The sequence below is a fragment of the Lupinus angustifolius genome, chromosome LG18 (assembly GCF_001865875.1).
Source record: "Lupinus angustifolius cultivar Tanjil chromosome LG18, LupAngTanjil_v1.0, whole genome shotgun sequence".
NCBI classification, from domain to species: Eukaryota; Viridiplantae; Streptophyta; class Magnoliopsida; order Fabales; family Fabaceae; genus Lupinus; species Lupinus angustifolius.
In genome coordinates, this window is record NC_032026.1 from 13,632,108 (window position 1) to 13,651,357 (window position 19,250).

Genomic DNA, 19,250 nt, shown 5'->3' on the forward strand with positions numbered 1-19,250 from the left:
TAGCATAACACATGCTACTCCTTCATCTTTCTTGTTAGCATTGATTATCTTTCTGGAAAAGAGATTTTTCATATAGAAGTAGTCATATAAGTAATGATGTTGATAATGTTTTGTTTATTGGTATGCAATTTGAATCAAATGAAGCAACAATAAATGCTCCAAAACAGTTTCATATTAGGAATTCTGTTGATTACCATGTGGATGAGTCCAGGCCGGATAGATATGTTACAAAATGTAAATATTATGGTGTTTAAGTGTGAACGGAGAATTCGGGCATCGAAAAATGTGAAGCGTGATAAGTGGGAGATTAGAAAAATTAGTGGAATATACACTTGTGTATCCATTAATATTTCTCAAGATCACACGAAGTTGAACTCATCATTTATCGCAAACTGTATTGTTCAACTAGTATCTGAATATCCTCGTATACCAATTAAAACATTAGTCAAAGATGTAGTCACTTGTTTTTGTTATACGGTAACATATAGGAAGGCTTAGACTGATAAACAAATAGCAATGTACCAAACTTATGATGTTTGGGGATCGTACAAGGAAGAACATAATACTTTAATATGGTATTTTGGGCTTTCAAACTATGCATTGAAGGATTTGCTTTTTTGCAAACCAATGCTTAAGTGGGTGGCACATTCTTGACTAGAAAATATACTAGAACATTGCTAATAGCTAGTTCACAAGATGGTAATAGACATATATTTTCAGTAGCATTTGTTATCGTGGAACGAGAAACCAAAGAAGCATGAAAATGATTTTTCTACAATCTTCTTCGGACATACGTTACCCACAAGTGAATATTTGTATAATATGAGATAGAGGTACGGTTAGGTATCAGTGGCTAAAATACACCTAGAAGGGGTGAATAGGTGTAGCGGTCAGAGTATCCGCTTTTTCAAAAACAACAAATTATTCAAAAATAACCCCAGATTTATCGATTAACATAATACAAATAATCGATTAACGCAATTACTTTAATCGATTAAAACAGCTCAGATATTACAAACATATTCGGTTTCTTGCACGACAATTAACCGATATTTAAACTAATATACAGAGCTTACAAAATATCACAGTTATACTAGTATAGTATGAAAACAGAATAAAGCAATTAAAACAACTATACAACGTAACCGATTAAAGCAATAAAGAGAGAAAGAGAGAGAGAAAAATCCTGCAACACGATTTTTATCCTCGTTCTTTTGCGTGTCCCCTTGCAAACTATATCCAGGCCTCCCGGCTGATTTGGGAGATTTTTCTTCACTATAATTGAAATAATGTTTTACAAGCAATTCTTCCAATTACAACACTTAGATATTCACTTGAAACTAAAGAACCTTATTCCTTGGTTTGACTCTCTTCCTACCGCTCAAGAAAACCTTTCTTGCGGTGTAGCCCCAACTAAGAACCTATTCTCTCTATCAAGAACACTAAGCTAACGAAGATACAACTCAATCTCGTTGGTGATAAGACACCTTGAGATTCCCAATGTTACAATACTTTTCACAACAAAAACATAGAGTAATCTAAAGCAATTATGATGCTCAAAATAGACAATTAAGATCTTACTCTAAAACTCTAACACAAGTCTCATATAACATCACAATGTATTAGTTGAAAACATTTTTACAAAATGCAAAATCTTCACAAAAACATCAATGAATGCATGAACATGTGAGGTGAAATAGTGAGAAATTAAACATGAAATGCCTCTCAATCCTAAAACATAGAATTCTCTCTTTTCTAATCTCACAAATGCAATGTCATATAGATGCAACAATTAACACGAAATATGCTCTAACTCTCTAAAAAATGCAACATGCAAGTTATGACTTCAGTTCTGAAATTTCAGTTTCAACAACTTTTCAAAAACTTATGTTAATCGATTAAATCATGCCTTAATCGATTAACAACATATTTCTAAGTGAATTTTCAATTTATAAAACTCAAATACGTTATGCACTTAATTTATACATGTTCAATACTAAGTTTATGCCTAGGATGCACAGGTTACATGTATTTATATGATGCATGAACATATTATAAATGACATATCTCAAAACTTAAAATGATTTAAAGTTTTATGCATATGAGACATGTATAGAGTTTACCTAAGCCTTAGACTCAACCTAAACTAATTATTAGTCTAAGTCTAATACCAATCTAGAGACTTAAGCATGTTGATTTGTTGATGATCTTCAAGCTTTCATAATCACAAGTTGTCCTCATCAAAACTAAACACATAGAGAAGGCTTTCCAAAGTGCTATCTTGACATGCGCACTTTCATGTACTTGTTGGGTGCACTTCGTAGTGAGCTCCCACAACAGTGTAATATATAATCTGTATATTGCATCCGTCATGTTGCTAGCAATTTCAAATCCAAAATACTTCCAAATCTTTCCCGATTTCCTCATATCTTTACTCCAAAAAATGGAACATATTGGCTCAGGTCCTATTAACCCTTCCCTACTCACCCTTCAAAAAGAATGTCTCCACCAACATATGGAATTAAGAGTCCAACCACCTCAAAGGAGGAAGACACCTAGATGTGGAACATCATCTCATAGACGTCATTATAAATTTGTATTCTCGTTATGTTGTTTTTTAAATGTAATCATTTTTCAATTCGTACTACAATTATCAATTTCATTTCCATAAAATTGTATTATTATTTTAATTTATGCAATTTATTTTTAAACAGCTAATATAATAAATGTTAAAAAAATAAGAAACTCTAACTAAATTCCATAAAACTAACACTCTAGTAAAATTATCATATTCAATTTAATCTTACTATTTTAATTTAAACCTATTATTTTTATACACTATAAACCATAAATCTTAACTTATTTTAAAAACTCATATTATACTCAATAAAGTAACCCCTAAAACAATAAATAACCATACAATATATGTGTAAAAGGAAAATTCAAAATTCATCATGTCCCATCCAATCTCGTGCATCAGGTACATGACTATGGAAGTCGTGCATAAGACTCACGACTTTAGTTGAGGAGAGAAAATGTGTAAGAAAGTCATGCCTCTCAGACACAAGATTGTAGGGATGTTGTATTCCCTATCCACGACTTCACCAAAGTCGTGGACCACATCCACGAGATCCATAAAATTTACACCACTTTCATAATTATTTCAAAACGTATACTAAATATGTGACAGTGTAATTTGACTACATTATCCATGTAAATTTTCCTATGCTAAGAGCCTAAGACATAAACAATGAAGTCCTATGAAATTATTGAATATTAAGTTAGAAAATACTGTAGGAGTTGTAAAGAAGGTTAAAATTCATATCATTTGAAGCTTTTTGGATAGCCAATCAATTAGCATGTATCATAACTTGATACAAATATGGTTTATTCTCAACTTTTATAAGCATTTCCTCCAATAACTTAAGTAATTCCTTTTTATTTCTTTGGTTATAAACCATGTGATATTCATACAAGAACATCATATATAGACTCAAATTAATTCAAATTCAATCTGTATCATATTTAATATAGTTTTCTTTATCCAATATTATCACTATCAATATTAAAAGTTTCAATTGATGAACTTTGATTAAGCGAGACATACTCATCAATTTAAGTACTTTTATTAAAGTCTAAATCAAGGGATGATATTTATTATTATGCAATGTTGTCCAATACTTCTGCAGATCAAACAATTGATAAGACAATTTTTTATGTATATGCATCACTCATCAAACAACAAACAAATTAGTCACCTTTGTTCTCTTTCAATACACCTGTTGTAGTAACACATTCACTTACTAGAGAGATGAGTATTTTAAAAAATAAAAGAAAATGTAAATTTTGATAACATATTTATTTTTTTAATTATAATAAAATTAGATTTTTGTCATTAAAAATAAAGAAAAAATAAGTATATATTCATTAGTAGAGAAGACCCTTCTTCAAACTCACCACTTGAAATTAATTCTCTAATTGATTAAAAAATAATTAACTTGCTGAATATTTAAGTTTTAGTAATTTATATTTTATTTAATCAACTAACTTTAAAAAGAAATATTTATTTTACTCAAGATAAAAAAATAAAAATAATATATTCTTCCACAAGTTCTCTTACACCATTAAAAATAACATGTCACACAAAGACAATACTTTATTTATTAATTATTAATTATTCTTTTTTATAAGTGATATATATTATAATTTGGAGTACTAAAAAAATTACCTTTCCAAAGAAAAAAAAAGTAAAAAACAAAAAATGATTTAACTTTCATAATATTTATATTTAAATTTTAGCACCTTCATTTGACATAGTTGAAACGTGAAATGAAAACATAAAAGGGTTAACCGCTATAAGTGTAGTTGCTTTGTTTGCCCTGACAACGTTAGACATGGAAAGCAACGACATATTGGAGGAACTTCTTAACATCGATGTCGAGATTGAAGATGTTCAAGGTTCTACCTAATTCTCTGACCCTATTTTCTTCTTCTTCTTCTTCTTTTCAATCGCTATGTTTTGATATTTGTTGTTACACGTGTTTTCAACATGATAATAATAATAATGCAGATCAAATAAGGGGTTTAATTGAGAGACAAGAGAAGTTGTACGAGAGAAAATCTGAGCTAAGTGCTATTCTTGAAGCTTGTAAAGATTCTGAGAATCAGATTAATAATGGGTCTGGGTCTGTTGAAAATTGGAGTGCTCCATTTGAATGGGATTCTCAAGCAGATGATCTCAGGTTGAATATTTTTGGCATTTCATCATACCGTGCAAATCAAAGAGAGGTAAAAATAATAAATAAAGTAAATACAAAAAAAACTTTTTATCTTTGAAAAGGATTTAAAAAAATGTTTGATTTTGATGCAATGTGATTTTAAAGGTTTATTTTTTCGGGTCATGTATGCTTTTCATAGGACAATTAGTTTATAAACATTCATAGTGATTTGTCAATCACAATTAGTTTTAGTATAAAAACCTTTAGGCTTAGAATGCATTTGGATAAATAACTTAATTAAGTGCTTTTTCTATAATTCTACAAGTGAAGAAGAGTTTATAGGAAAGTCATAAACTATTTTCAGAAGTTGTTCTAGTAAGCTCAAATAAGGTCAACTGTCCTCTTAGAGCTTGCATCACTGTTAATTCCATAAAAATAATAACGTCTAACTCTTACTTATGAAGCACGTCTGCTTGTTGTTATGTTCTGAACTGAAGTTCTCTTGAGCCGAGAATTGAGATTGTACATTCACCCTGCTTTCTCGATATCATTTAATTTGGAGAAAGAAAGTTGAGATCATAATACAGGGAAGATATTAACATTTTATCTTAGCTTATGCAAAATACTTCATGCTAAGACTATCACATATCACATGACTCAAATTGTTGTATTCATGTTAGTTACTATATTTTGCATTTATTGGTGGAGCTCCAACTTCGTAACTATGGTTTTGGGTTTCAATACCTGTGGGGTTGTTATTGTCTTTAATTTGATTAACAAAAATATGATGCCTAATTTTTTTAGTAAGGATATTTGTGTCTGTCCAAGTTTATTTACCTGATTCACGTGTCATAATGTTTAGTTTCTGTGTGTTTAACTCTTATTTAAGTATCTTGTCTTAAATGCTCTCGGTTTTTAGACAGTATTGATTTTCAAAAGTTGGCTAGTTGCATTCTTTCTGGTTTCTAATGTTGTCATGACTGTATCAAGCTGATCATGTAGTTTGAGGGCTTTAGTTTGTTTATATTAAGGAATTATAACTTTTGTTTACAAGTTTATTAATATGTAGTCTCATTGATGATAGATAATTAATGCCATCATGAGTGGAAGAGATGTTCTGGTGATTATGGCTGCAGGTGGTGGCAAGAGCCTTTGCTACCAGCTTCCTGCTGTTCTCCGTGACGGAATTGCACTTATTGTCAGCCCATTGCTTTCCTTAATTCAAGATCAGGTGCATAGCATTATGTTAAAATCCAATTCAAATTTGGTCCATGAATGTTTCCATGAATTTAAAAGGTCATTGTCTTCATCTCATTCTTTTCTTTTATGGCTGGGGTTTGGGGGGATGGCTATAGGTAATGGGTTTGACTGCTCTGGGCATTCCAGCTTATATGTTGACATCAACAACAAGTAAGGACAATGAGAAGTTCATATACAAAGCTCTGGAGAAGGGCGAGGAGGAACTAAAAGTATTGTATGTCACTCCGGAAAAGATATCAAAAAGCAAGAGGTTTATGTCAAAACTTGAAAAATGCAATCATGCTGGTCGTCTCTCTCTAATTTCAATTGATGTGAGTCCATAATGAGATGCTCTATGGACTTCGCTTGGATCATGTTTGTTTATTTCACTGCTTTTTATGAATGTCAATGCTCGTCTTGTTGATTATAAGACTAAATGCTTAGGAATATTGTTATATTTTGCTTCATTTGGCAGTTTAATCATGATCCATTTTAACCAAATGCAAGTACATATGGACCCATAAGAGATTCAGAGGTTGTGAACTTGTGATTATCAAGTATCAACAGAGATAGATGTGTCAAATTTGTCTTCCTTCTTAGAAGACACTGATACGACCTTCCATGTTCAAGATAGTTGGTGCAACGTGATTGACACCCTCCGAATAATGTCATAAACTTTGTGTCTATTTAACAATGCTCTCTGCAATGGTCCATCCTTGTGTCTGACAATAATGTTCGGTAGAAATGAGATATATTGGACAAAGTCCCTAGCCCATATCTTGGCACATCATTTAACTTGTGTAACTAATTATTATTTTTAACTGGAAAAACTTGGATGATATCAGGTGGTATATGTTAGCTGTAACCCATCATTGTTCACATAATAGCTTAAGTTTTTGGGTTAATTTGGTTCTTGACACAATATCAAAGTCTCTATACGCAAGTGGTTAGAAGTTTGATCCTTACCACTCAATTCTCCATAAGTAAATTAAATTTTGCCGCAAAGTAAAATGGGCTTGTATGTTGTCAGCGCTTCATGTCTAAAGGGTTCTTGCATGAGTGAGAATGTTAGAGATAAGCACCATTTATGTGCCTCCTCTTAATATCTTGAGCTTTAGGGTTGATTTGGCTATTGGCAGTTCTCAATGCTGACACTTGCTTCATCTATTGCACAATTTATTCTACTTGCCTAGAATGTCTTGGAGTTTCATAAAAGTGCTGTTTAGTTAGGTGACAGTGTAATTTCTGATTGTGGTTTGCATTGCAGGAGGCACATTGCTGTAGTCAGTGGGGTCATGACTTTCGACCTGATTATAAGAACCTTGGTATTCTCAAAACTCAGTTTCCTAATGTCCCTATGGTTGCTTTGACTGTAAGTCTTTGTCTTCAAGCTGTTAATTATTAAAAACAAAATTATGAGGTTTGGTTTTCCTCTTCATTCTTAATTTTAATTTATTTTATGAAACATGTTTGTCAGGCAACTGCTACTCAAAGGGTCCAAAATGATCTGATGGAGATGTTACGTATTCCTAGATGTGTCAAATTTGTCAGCTCAGTCAATAGGCCAAACTTGTTTTATATGGTATGTTTATAGATATGTCTGTTTTAACATATTTTGACTTCAGACACCATCCCAAAAGAAAAAGAAATTAGACTTTTGGCTTCAATAATAAGTTGAAAGGAATTTACGTTTATGATCACTGATTGCTATTTTATACTGCAGGTAAAGGAAAAGTCATCTGTCGGTAAGGTCGTTATTGATGAAATTGCTGAATTCATTCAAGAATCTTATCCAAATAACGAATCCGGGATTGTTTATTGCTTCTCTCGCAAGGAATGTGAGCAGGTATATCTGGTTATGGTTTCTTCTAAGTCTAACAATTAAGCATGCATATTTTGAATGTCAACTATTGCCCTCAAGGAAGTATAATGCGTACATTTCAAGGGTGTCCCTTTGCCCTTAAATTTTCTTCAGATGTTAATGTTTTAGCTTCTTTTTGGTGTTCTGCTCATGGCTGTTCAAGGGATTTTCCATCTCTTTATGTAGAGACATGGGAAGCCTTGCTGCATTATTAGTTTTCTTATTGTCCTTTTCTTTTTAATCTTTATGCTTTTAAGGAATCTTGAATGATTTCACGAGTAAGTAGACAGAGTCTCAGTGATTATTGCTTCTTCTATTTTGGAAGCTTTTAAAATCTTATTGTATACTCTTAATGCTTGCTAATCGTATGATTTAATCTGTAGATAATTACATGTTAGTGCTTATGTTATTCACATGGGAGGTAGTCAGGATACTTATTCCTTTAGGTATTTTAGGTTGCAAAGGAGTTACGGGACAGAGGAGTTTCAGCTGATCATTATCATGCTGATATGGATGTAAACGCTCGGGAAAAAGTACATATGCGGTAAAGTTATTATCAGAATGCTATCACTTTTACATGTTAATGCTTTATATTTTCTTAAAAAATAAGTCATTTCTTGCCTGACTGTTCTGAATATCTCACCGATTACTGGTGTTATACTTGCCATTGTTTTAAGAACTGAGTAGTTGTTTTTAGTAGAATTGTACTTGTTGAATCCAATAGTTATACATTTGTATTGCTTGTGAAACTCTATCTACCCATTAATCCAAGAATCCTTACTTTAGAAGACTTTGGCTAAATTTTAGTGTTGGCTCTTATTTCAATGGTATGAAAGCAGCTTCAGAAACAGCATGTAACTTTTTTTCTTAGATCTTGTTATTATGTGCTATGAAATTTGACGCAGAACAGGCTCTCTTTTGTGCGTCATACATATTAATAGTTAGATTGTAAATGATATGATAATGGCTTTACTAATGAATTCATGGAGATATGTATGTTTAATCACACAGGTGGAGCAATAACAAGCTGAAGGTCATTGTTGGTACAGTATGTATCATTTCAACTGCCACCTGTGACACATGCCTTTGTCACTCCTGGTCTGTTTCATCAATGACCTAATTTTGTATTTATTTACGTTCCAGGTTGCATTTGGTATGGGAATCAATAAACCAGATGGTTAGTATTGCAAAGCACTCTTAAAATTCCGATTTTTTTTTAAACTGCTATTGGTTTCTCTCTTTCTCCTTATACACAGATATTGCATGTGTAACCGATGAATTTCAAACATTCAATACATAGGGTGGCCTCAGATTGTCAATATTGTACTATCATATTATTTTCCATGTTTATAATGCAGATATGGTCACCAGCTATTTTTTTTCAGTGTGCAAATGTACATGCACAATTGATTTTTTATGTTGTTTAATATATTTTGACATAAAGTCTTTTTATAGCTGTGACAATCAATGTTCCTTTTGGCCTTTATGAGTATTGGTTTAACCTGTAGTTATGACAGTGACATTTCTCTCAATCTGAATTCTGAATTCTCTCTAGACTTATATAGTCTAGAAGACTATCTTTGTCAATATTCTCTACATGTTTTAATCATTTCAAATGCATGCCCTTTCTTGATTATTGCAAAGTTGGAGATGATGCAGCTTCTTCTGTTGCATAGAGAAGAATGCTTATGAATGTTTTGGCATGAGAAGTCTCTGGGTGGATATTAGTAGACTCCCAATAGTTATTTAGTTTCTGAGACAAAATGGCATGCCATAAATAATAAGGACAGAGTAGAGAGGCTGATTTTTGGATTTTGGGAATAAAGGTTAGGAGGGAGAGCCATGGCTCTCAAAATTCCTGGGGCTGAGAGAGTTAACCTCTCGTTTTCTACTTTGTGATCCAGTACCTATCAGTGGATATGCTTCTTGTATTGCTTTACCTTCTTAAAAGATGGGAATATCTAATGCTAGCTATTTTTATGTAGTCAGGTTTGTCATCCATCACAGCTTGAGTAAATCAATGGAAACATACTATCAGGTTTTTCACTGATCCTGCTACAGTTTTTTGCTGTCATATATTCTATGTTATGAATCATCCTAGAAGCTTAAGATATCGAGTGAAGGTCTAGGAATGATTTTTTATCTTAACACACCCTCTCACATGAAAGTCTTTTGGGCTTGAACTTGAAGTGCGCCAAAGCCCATGCTTGTCATACCCTGTGCTGAAAACCAATTTAATAAAGAGTAATGGGTGTTGGGGTTGCAAAGATTGAATTTTTGGCTACTTAACAAGAGAGACTTTAATAGCATGTCAAGGGACCATTATTCTTAAAGCTCAATCTATCTGGTGAAGGTGCCTAGGGTTGGTTTTTATTTAACACCATTAAATTATTTTCAATAGGAAAGTGGTCGAGCTGGCCGAGATGGACTTCCTTCTGAATGCCTTCTATACTTTAGACCTGGTGATGTTCCCCGACAGGTGAAATTTGTAACCATCGACTTTTCATTTGTGCGTATTTGTAATTTTTTATATAATTGTCATTTTCTGCAAAAACTGAAGCTTGTAGGATATAAGACCTACTTATATGGAGCTCAAACATATTTTCCAGTGGACTGAGTTCTATTTTTGGCACCAGCTTCCCTTTTAAGAATATAGGATTAAATTAAAAGTTATCTAGGAGTGGATTACAACCTTACCACTAAAAGTAGAATTGTTCTTTTTCCCACATGCTTGTTTGTATAGAGATGCTTGTGCATATTCACATGTAAACATGCCTGTAGATTGATGGATTATATGATTATCATAATAATTTTGGCAGAGTTCAATGGTCTTCTACGAAAATTCAGGATTGCAGAATCTATACGACATAGTACGATATTGTCAGGTAAGTTCTACTATGATATTTAAACTGTATTATGGGTGGTGGTTGATCTTAGCAAATACAATTTCACTCCTTCAGTTTTTTCAAGTTACCTCTTTCTTTTTTATTTCACTTCTTTCTGTTTAGTTGAGGGTTCTTCAGTTACGGCTTATTTCTGTGATGTATGAATATGTACAAAACAACATATTTCAAAATTTCATTTTCATCTTTGAGGATTGTACAAAGTATACCATTCAGCCATCATCCCTTTCAATTTTTCTGGCTGAACTACTGTGTAGAATGTTCAATCCTGTAAACTGGTGCTACAAATTTTTATAATCAGTTTCACATGTTCTTCATATTGTTAATGGTGCAAACTTGTCAATTTTGTTTATCTATTTCAAGTTTTTATTTGAGGGTGGCAGAATGACTTTAAATGTTTATATGCACAACAAAATGTATCAATCATTGAAGCCATTTCTTTTCGGTAAACTTGTAATAAGCTTGAGTTCTTTCTTTGTGCTGCACTATTGTGTGATTGAGTGCCTTTTCTTTTGCCTGATTATGGAACATGTGCACTTGACTTTTTTTCTTATAATCTGTTAACTTTCCTCATAATTATTCACTTATTATAAATTATATCTATTGTTCTCTTTAATCCAGTCCAAAAGACAATGCCGACGAAATGCCTTTTTCCGGCATTTTGCTGAGCCACTTCAAGACTGCAACGGTACCTTTTAATGTAGTCATTCACTTCTGTTTTTTTTGTCCCACTATCGTAGCCTCGTAGGCTTGTGGCATATATTAAAATGATATACTCTTTTTATGTTACAGGAATGTGCGACAACTGTGCATTCTCAAGTGAGGTGAAGGAAGTGGATGTCACTCGTACGTTGTTATGACTTCTGTTCAATCTTATAGTAGCATTTCTTTTGATCGCAATTGACTCCTCATACTTCCTTCCCTCTGATCTCTAAACTTTTCCATATCTTGCTCCCATTTTGTTAAAATTAACCTTTGCATGGGGATACTTTGCAGGCCATGCTATACTGATGGTTTCATTGTTGCAAGATCTGCAAGCAAATGATCAGAGGTCTACAATGTTGCAATTAGTCGAAAAGATGAAAGGAAAGCAAAAAGAATTAGGTTGGTTGTATCCTCTCCTTTGTGTTTATGGTGTGGCTACCAAGTTAGTTTAGCAATAAGGTTGGAGGTATGACTGAGGCTCAATCCCAATAGGTTCAATTGTAGTACGAGGAGATTAATAAAAAGGAAAAAGAAAAAATAACACAGCTGCTCGATGTATGTGAATTGCTTATGTAACAACAATTCACAATTTAAGCACCCTCTTCTTTTCTTTCATAAAAAATCTTCTTAACTGAATCATTTGTGAATCTTAATCTGTTTCCTGAAGATGATTTATCACAAATATAATAGTGTCGAATTTTGTTACATTGAATTGTTCAGGTGCTGAGTTGAAACGAGAGGAAATTGAGCAGCTCATCTTACAGCTTTTATTGGAGCGTGCTTTGGTAATACATTGTTGTCTTATTATTGAAAGTTAGAAAAATATCTCGTCAAAAATGATTGGGCATGTGGTAGACAAGGAAAAAATAAGTGTACAAAAAAGGAGCCCAATAGAAAGATGTTTTGTTGCAAAACATGCTCTACTTCACATCATATAAAATTAGAATATCAACTCTTATAAACTTAGGCAAAGATTGTCAACGAATAATGTACTTTGGACTGTTTTAGCTATCACTGTTCCAAAGCTCCCAAGCTTTCTCGGTTGACCAGTTAGTGCAAAAATGTATATTTCAATCGTTGTGTGTGGCTGATAGAGACCAATTCTTTTCTGGATGTAGAAAGAAGAATATCAGCATACCCCTTATGCCACAAATGCTTACATTGCTGTAGGGCCATTGGCCAAGCAAATATCACAAGGTACGTCTGTTTCATGTTGGAGATGTCAAACTATCATGGCAAAAGATATGAAGGTCTTGCATCTTACTTCTGTGCTAAGTGTTGTTTCTTCATTCAACCATGAAAATCTTTTATGAGAAACTGATTCAAAGAAGTGGGTTTATTTTTTCAATTCTATGGACAGGCTTGCACCTATTTATCTACTTGTACTCAACACTTATGATACTTCTTATAACATGCTTGTGTGGTTTGACTACTGTTTAAGCTGTCTGTGCCACTATTAGTATTACCCCAACAGAGTTGAAAATTTATGATTTTTCTTGTTTAATTTTGTTGCCACTTTATATGCTGCACAGTTAAGGTGTACTTAACTCTATCCTAATTGCTTCACATTCAGGGAAGAGGGCTGTGAAGCTTGAGATTTATAGTGAACAGAAAACTAAGGCTGGAGTAAGAGTAGCGAAATGTAGCCTCGGGTCCTCCGGTTTGGAGCTAAAGCTTGACGAGCTGAGGAAAGAATTGTCTTCCATTCATGGAGGAATACTCCCACACTCCATCTTGTCCACTCAACAAATTAGCTTATTATGTTCTCAAAAACCAAACTCACTAGAACAGGCAAGACTTATAGAAGTTATATTTTATAACTTGGTTTTGTGCAGGTGGTTTTTGTTTAGATCCATTTCTGAACTAATATTTATTTCTTGAGAAAAATTTATACCTTAATGTATGGTAGCAACATTGAGGTAGCATTCAGTGTACATTATATAACATAACATGAGTTCTGTTTTATATTTTGGAGTATCTTATAGACAGAACACAATGAGGTATACAGGTTAGATTAGAACCAAATAAATATTTCTTCCCTTTCTGCTTTGTCCGAATACCAAACACTACCTAAGAATTGTGTTACCTAGAATAGTATTGCACTATTGCTATTATCCAGAACTATAATTTTTCTTTCTGTGTCTGTGCAGTTGGAGAAGGTAATTGGAAAATTGAAGACTGAAAAATATGGAAGTAGAATACTTGAGCAGATCGAAAAATATGCCGATTTTAAGCAGTCTGATGAACAAGGAACTGATGGTAGAGCTTCAAAGAGGTTGAAGACCAAGAAGAACCTTGTTCTTATTGATAGTAGTGAAGATGAAGCATGAAACTAAATTTTTCCTCAATGTAGTTTATGTTTCCTACCCTTTGTCTAATATGGCATAATTGATAAAATATCAAGTCCTAAATATATAATGATTTAGGACTAAACATGTAGTTTATATTTCCTATCCTTTGTCTAATACATTGTTGCTAAGTGAGATGAGGGAAAGGAAACTAACCATGGATACACTAACTATCAATATTAAGGAGAAAAATTAAAGAAAACAAAGAATATGTAATGATTGATATACTTTTTTTAGTAGAAAAAACCTCATAAATTTATTGAAATGAATATACTAACTCATCACAGAGTAACTCCTATTGTTTTGAAAATAGCTTAAGAGTGTATTCAATAAAATTCACCTATTTACTAATAACTAAATAACATGGCTCCCAACGCATGAGTGTATATATTAGATGAGGGAGCAAAAACTTAATCTTCACGTAAGATATCCAAACTTAACTATATTTGTTGTTCAGTAAGCTTCCTCACAAATCAAATGAGCTTCGGCAAGAAACCATGGAAAATTGAATACTTAAGATGATGGGCTCAGATTGTGGTTGATTTTGTTGTGTATTATTACTCTAATTGGTCCAATCAGCTGCATTATTTTTTGTTTTGATTATGAACTACTATGTTCTTAGAACATACTTTTTTACTTTTATTAATTAAAAAAGGTTTTACTAACCATTATCCTAAAAGCAACAAAGAAGTGATTTTTTTTAGGTACTATCAAAAGTATCTTTCAACTTAACGCATTGTTGATAGACAAGTAATTCAAACATGTAAAGTGAATATTAAAAACTATATACTTAATTAGCAAAACCGTTTTAAAAATAGTGAATGTTTTCAAAAATCTTTTATATTTGGAAAACATATTTCCAGATTCTACATGAAGCTTAGTGTATATTGTTAGTATAAGATTATTTACACAGCAAATACATTTGTTTTTTATTCAAGGGTTATAATCACTAATGGTGTAAAAAATATGATTATAGTGTTAAAAGTGCTTATTGTCTGAATAACTCACTCCCTCTTCTATTCTTGTTGATTTCCTTTGATTGTTCAAAGTATTGATTAGGTTAATTCGTGAGTCCGGGTGGTTCATCGGAGAATCTTGTCGGCGCTGTCACTCTACCATTCTCGTATTCTCTCTAAAATTGGTACCTACACCTTCAATTTAAACCTGCTTTTTCATCTCAATTCCAATTGCATTTGTTTTCATTTTTATACTCACTATATCCATATGACAAAGATACTATAATTCATGACACATGTGTCCTATTATTAAAGCCCAAATTATTAATATATATATATTATGAAAGATTTAGAGAGGAATGTTTTGTCTAATAACATGATTTATCACATAACATTATGTATATATATAGGTGAATCAATTGTAAATTTTTTACAGATGAATGCTTTGTCAAATAATATGACATAGCATTATGGTGTTGATCCGTGTAGCCAATCCACCCAGTGGGATTAAGGTTTGGTTGTTGTAGTATAATAATATATATCTTGTTTAACTGATTATGTTTGTGTATAACACTTTGATATTCTATAAACTTGATGATTTAGTAAAAGAAGGGGAAATTGAGAGAAGTAGCAGAGAAAGAGAATGGTGGTAACCAGTAGCAATCCACACAACAAGGAGATCGCAATCAGGAGGAGGATTGCTAGCATGTAACCCCCTTTTTTATCCTTACTTCATCGTCCTTTATAGATTTGACATGACATGTGAATCACTAGATGCTTCCATCATAAGGCTGCACTAGATGCTTCTTTATTAATCTTCATGTAAAGCAATTTCATGGATCATATAGGACCATATGCTAGTAACTCTGGTTAGTTAAGTGATTGGCCAAGGAGCAGGGTATTTGTCATCAAATGTAGAGGCATTTCTTTATTCCACGAGAAAAGCCATTGATCTTGTAATCCATCATATTTAGAGCAAAGTAGTCAATCCATGTAGGATCCCATGCTTTCCCGTGATTGTGTCGTGGCAAGGGGCGTCGGTGGGATGTGATTCTGGCTGGTGTCCCAATTCAATGTAGTGGCTGACTCGAGCCACTGTCACAGTTTCGTGGTGGGATTCCACCTCGAGGTGAAATCCCTGTTTTGCTTTATCCTCATTTTTAAACCACTTTCTTCTATGTTTTTGGGCTAATAGTCTTTTCACCCACACTTTAACCTTACTTAGAACTAAAGGCTCTTGGTTGAGCAGCTTTGATGTCATTTGATCAAAACGCTGCTCTCACCATTCTCTTTGATTTTTTTGGCAATTTTCCACTGATTTTGTTCTCCTTGTGACGAGTTGCCTCTGTTTCCAACAATATTGAAATATTTCCAGCGAAACCCTCTTCTCTTCAAGTTTTTCCAGCAAAAATCACAAGTTTTTCCTATGACATGACCCTGTACTGGCAAAAATTCTCTTCCTATTCTCTTCTGCAAGTTTTCCTGTTGAGTTTCCCATCTAGGTCTCAACTCTTGGGCGATTTGGTAAAGAGTAAAAACTGATTACTGAAGGTATCTCAGGTTCAGTTTCAACTCTCCTCCTCCCCCTCTTTCACAGTTTCAGCCCTGGCATCATATCAGCGTTAGGCACCACCATCCCAGCTACCATCATCTCACTTATATTGTTATTGGATTTGAGTTATGTCATTGATTTTGATCTATTATATTTATTTGGGTTATATTGAATTTGAGTTATGTCTTTGATTCTGTTTATTTTTCTATTTTTGAGCATTTATATGTGTATAGCATGTATACTTATTTAGTTTCCCCAAATGTCCAAATCCCAGCCATCCTGCTACCTGCCTGCTACATGCTACCCGTTTTTTGGGATAAGTCGCTCCGCTATGTAGGATTGACTACTTAGATTTAGAGTTCATAATTGAATAAAAATAACAAAAAAATTGGGTTTTCTCATTTCTTTGAAGTTTTTTATTAGATTCAAACATTATGTAGAAAAGAAATAAGTTCCAATGGCACTGTATTCAGCATTGCAATTCTCGGTGTGTACGGCCAGAGTATTAAATTCATTTACTTACCCATTTATGCTCACTTTACTGGAAACTTATAGATTCAATAAACGTGAAGATGACTTCCCATCTTTGAGAGAATACAATGATTACTTGGAGGAAGTAGAGGACATGAGTAAGCTGCTATTATCATGTATAAATGTGTTTCACTAATTTTGCTTTACTTTGAATTTTAAGAGGCTCTGTTTCCTCCTTCCCCCTTTGCAGCATTCAACTTGATTGAAGGAATAGATGTTGCTGCTATTGAAGCGAAAATTGCCATATACCAGGAAGAAAATGCAGAGCAAATAATGATTAATAGAGCCCGAAAGGTACTTCTGAGAATGGTCTCTTCGTTGTTTTAATTCCTTCCATATAAGTCTTTGTGATCAGTTCTAGTATATCACTCCTCAATCAGGAGGATAGTGAAGTATGGATTTCGTACCATAATTCTTATATTGTTACTATGCTGATGATGACGATAATAATAATAACAGTAATTAACAGGCTGAAGAATTAGCTGCAGCTCTGGCAGCAAGTAAGGGGCAACCTGCACAAACTGACAATGATGTGGTAAGTATTATGATGCTAATTTATTTAATTGATTACTATTACTTTTATGGCTTGATTTGTTGCACTTAAATCAATGTGATCTATTAGTTGAGATTTTATGTTTATTCATTTTACCATGTTGCTTCCTCTATTACCATTTACAAGCATGTAACAAGTCATTGATGAAAACAACTATTTTCTCTATTCCATGTGACAATTGTGAGTAGTTTTTCCTTCAATCAGAATTTAGTGATGTTTTGATCCATTTGAGATGAAAAAAGATAAGTCGTTGAAATCATAACAAGATTTTTTCCACAAAAGAAAAGACAAAATCACATCTGGTTGTTAAGAGAGAAAAGGAGAAATTGAGCTGATATTTTCACTAGTTCACAAACTCTTGGATGTTGAGTGTGGAAGTGAAGCATAGAATAATTATCCATTTGTGGATGATTTTGTGAAGTAGATGGGATGCCAGAAAGAAGTGGTCAGACTAAGGTTATAGAGGTTGCCTTCTGTCTATGCTGCAATCCTAAAAATTGAGAATTCATTTTACATGGAATTAGTCTCACTGATTTAGTTTTTGGTTCCAAAACAAAACTTTTGCTCGAAACCTTGTTCTCTATTCATCGGTTTTATTTGGCTAGGACTCTTAACTTTATTTATGATAGCGAACATGTGCTAATCTGCATAGTAAAGGTTTTCTTTAATTTGCTTTAATATGTAGATTGTGCAGCCTAGTTATAAAGCTCTGATTTTCAGAATATAATATAAGCAACAGATTAACTTTCTATATTATCTTGAGACAGGGTATAAACCAAAACTCTCAAACAGGATTTGGAGCTGTTCCACAAGGACAATATGCACCTACATTTGCAGGACAGCCAAGACCCACAGGCATGGCCCCACAACCTTTACCACTTGGAGGGAGTGACATGTTGGGATATGCAGGTGATGATGAGGAAACAATGAAGCTAAGAGCTGAGAGAGGAGCAAGGGCTGGAGGATGGAGTCCAGAAATAAGCAAAAAGAGGGCACTTGAAGAAGCCTTTGGAAGCATGTGGGTTTGTTGAGTTACATTTTCATGAGAGGTAGGATATAAGGGCATGCAAAATTACATAGTCACTTAAGCCAAGCCATTCACATGGATGGATATTCTGATGTAAATGGTGTAGAATGTAAAATATTTTATGGTCACCCTAAGTGGACTTTAACTGCAATGATGGAGGTTCAAATTCTAAAGTTGTGACTTTAGAAAGAGTTATAGGATCAAATATAAATGATATTGAGTGTAACATCTATGCACTGTCAGTATAAAGATTTATACACATGATCATTGTATTATCGCCATTCATTTGCATTACTTTTTTAAAAAGTCAATGATGATAAAACATGAATGATAAATGATGTATTGACAGTATAAATTGGTGTATACATTTTATTAGTTAATAAACAACTAGTGAACCAACAGATCTAAGTCTTGGTTATTGATGTGTAGTCTACCCTAGTAATCACAAAATTGATGTTAATTCCATGTAACCAATTAGACTCAAATTACCAATTAGACTGTTAGCTGGAAACACAAAGTGTGTGTAAAATAAAAATAACAAACTTTCAAACAAGTAACCAATTTGAATTGACGAGTGGTAGAGTCTATATCCATTCAAAGGAATATATTTTTCTCATAAAACACGTGAGAAGGTTACCATCAAAGTAAGGATGAAAAGTGAAAGGCGCTAGATAAAAAGAAAAAAAACAGGTTTGCATAATTTTAGATAACCTACTTAATATAAGTAATAATTGCTGGAGAAGTAAAGTATTTTTTAATAATGCAGTAATATAATTAAATGATACTACAAAATTTTACTCATAGTAAATGCAATGCAATTTAAGCTATCAAGTGAATAATTTAAGAATGTAATTTAT

At 33.0% G+C, this 19,250-nt stretch overlaps 2 protein-coding genes across 5 annotated transcripts; both read left to right on the forward strand.

The window, feature by feature from the left end:
- On the forward strand, positions 4,331-13,934 carry LOC109332920 (mediator of RNA polymerase II transcription subunit 34). 2 transcript variants are annotated; one of them, XM_019568078.1, is made up of 20 exons: positions 4,332-4,458; positions 4,571-4,788; positions 5,803-5,949; positions 6,074-6,289; positions 7,225-7,329; positions 7,435-7,539; positions 7,681-7,803; positions 8,274-8,362; positions 8,830-8,866; positions 8,962-8,995; positions 9,804-9,856; positions 10,220-10,297; positions 10,638-10,703; positions 11,343-11,409; positions 11,514-11,567; positions 11,718-11,825; positions 12,147-12,211; positions 12,545-12,623; positions 13,000-13,217; positions 13,577-13,934. In XM_019568078.1, the coding sequence occupies exons 1-20, from the start codon at positions 4,395-4,397 to the stop codon at positions 13,754-13,756; spliced, it is 2,106 nt and encodes a 701-aa protein (XP_019423623.1). In that variant the 5' UTR covers positions 4,332-4,394; the 3' UTR covers positions 13,757-13,934. The 2 variants fall into 2 exon arrangements, with proteins under 2 accessions (XP_019423624.1, XP_019423623.1); XM_019568079.1 differs by lacking the exons at positions 10,638-10,703; positions 11,343-11,409 and having other exon boundaries at positions 4,331-4,458; positions 11,462-11,567.
- LOC109332922 lies at positions 14,720-18,566 on the forward strand. Of its 3 annotated transcripts, none has more exons than XM_019568085.1 (6): positions 14,720-14,915; positions 15,362-15,438; positions 16,838-16,911; positions 17,004-17,107; positions 17,283-17,348; positions 18,134-18,566. In XM_019568085.1, the coding sequence occupies exons 2-6, from the start codon at positions 15,374-15,376 to the stop codon at positions 18,395-18,397; spliced, it is 573 nt and encodes a 190-aa protein (XP_019423630.1). In that variant the 5' UTR covers positions 14,720-14,915; positions 15,362-15,373; the 3' UTR covers positions 18,398-18,566. The 3 variants fall into 3 exon arrangements, with proteins under 3 accessions (XP_019423630.1, XP_019423628.1, XP_019423629.1); XM_019568083.1 differs by having other exon boundaries at positions 14,721-14,915; positions 15,334-15,438; XM_019568084.1 differs by having other exon boundaries at positions 14,744-14,841; positions 15,334-15,438.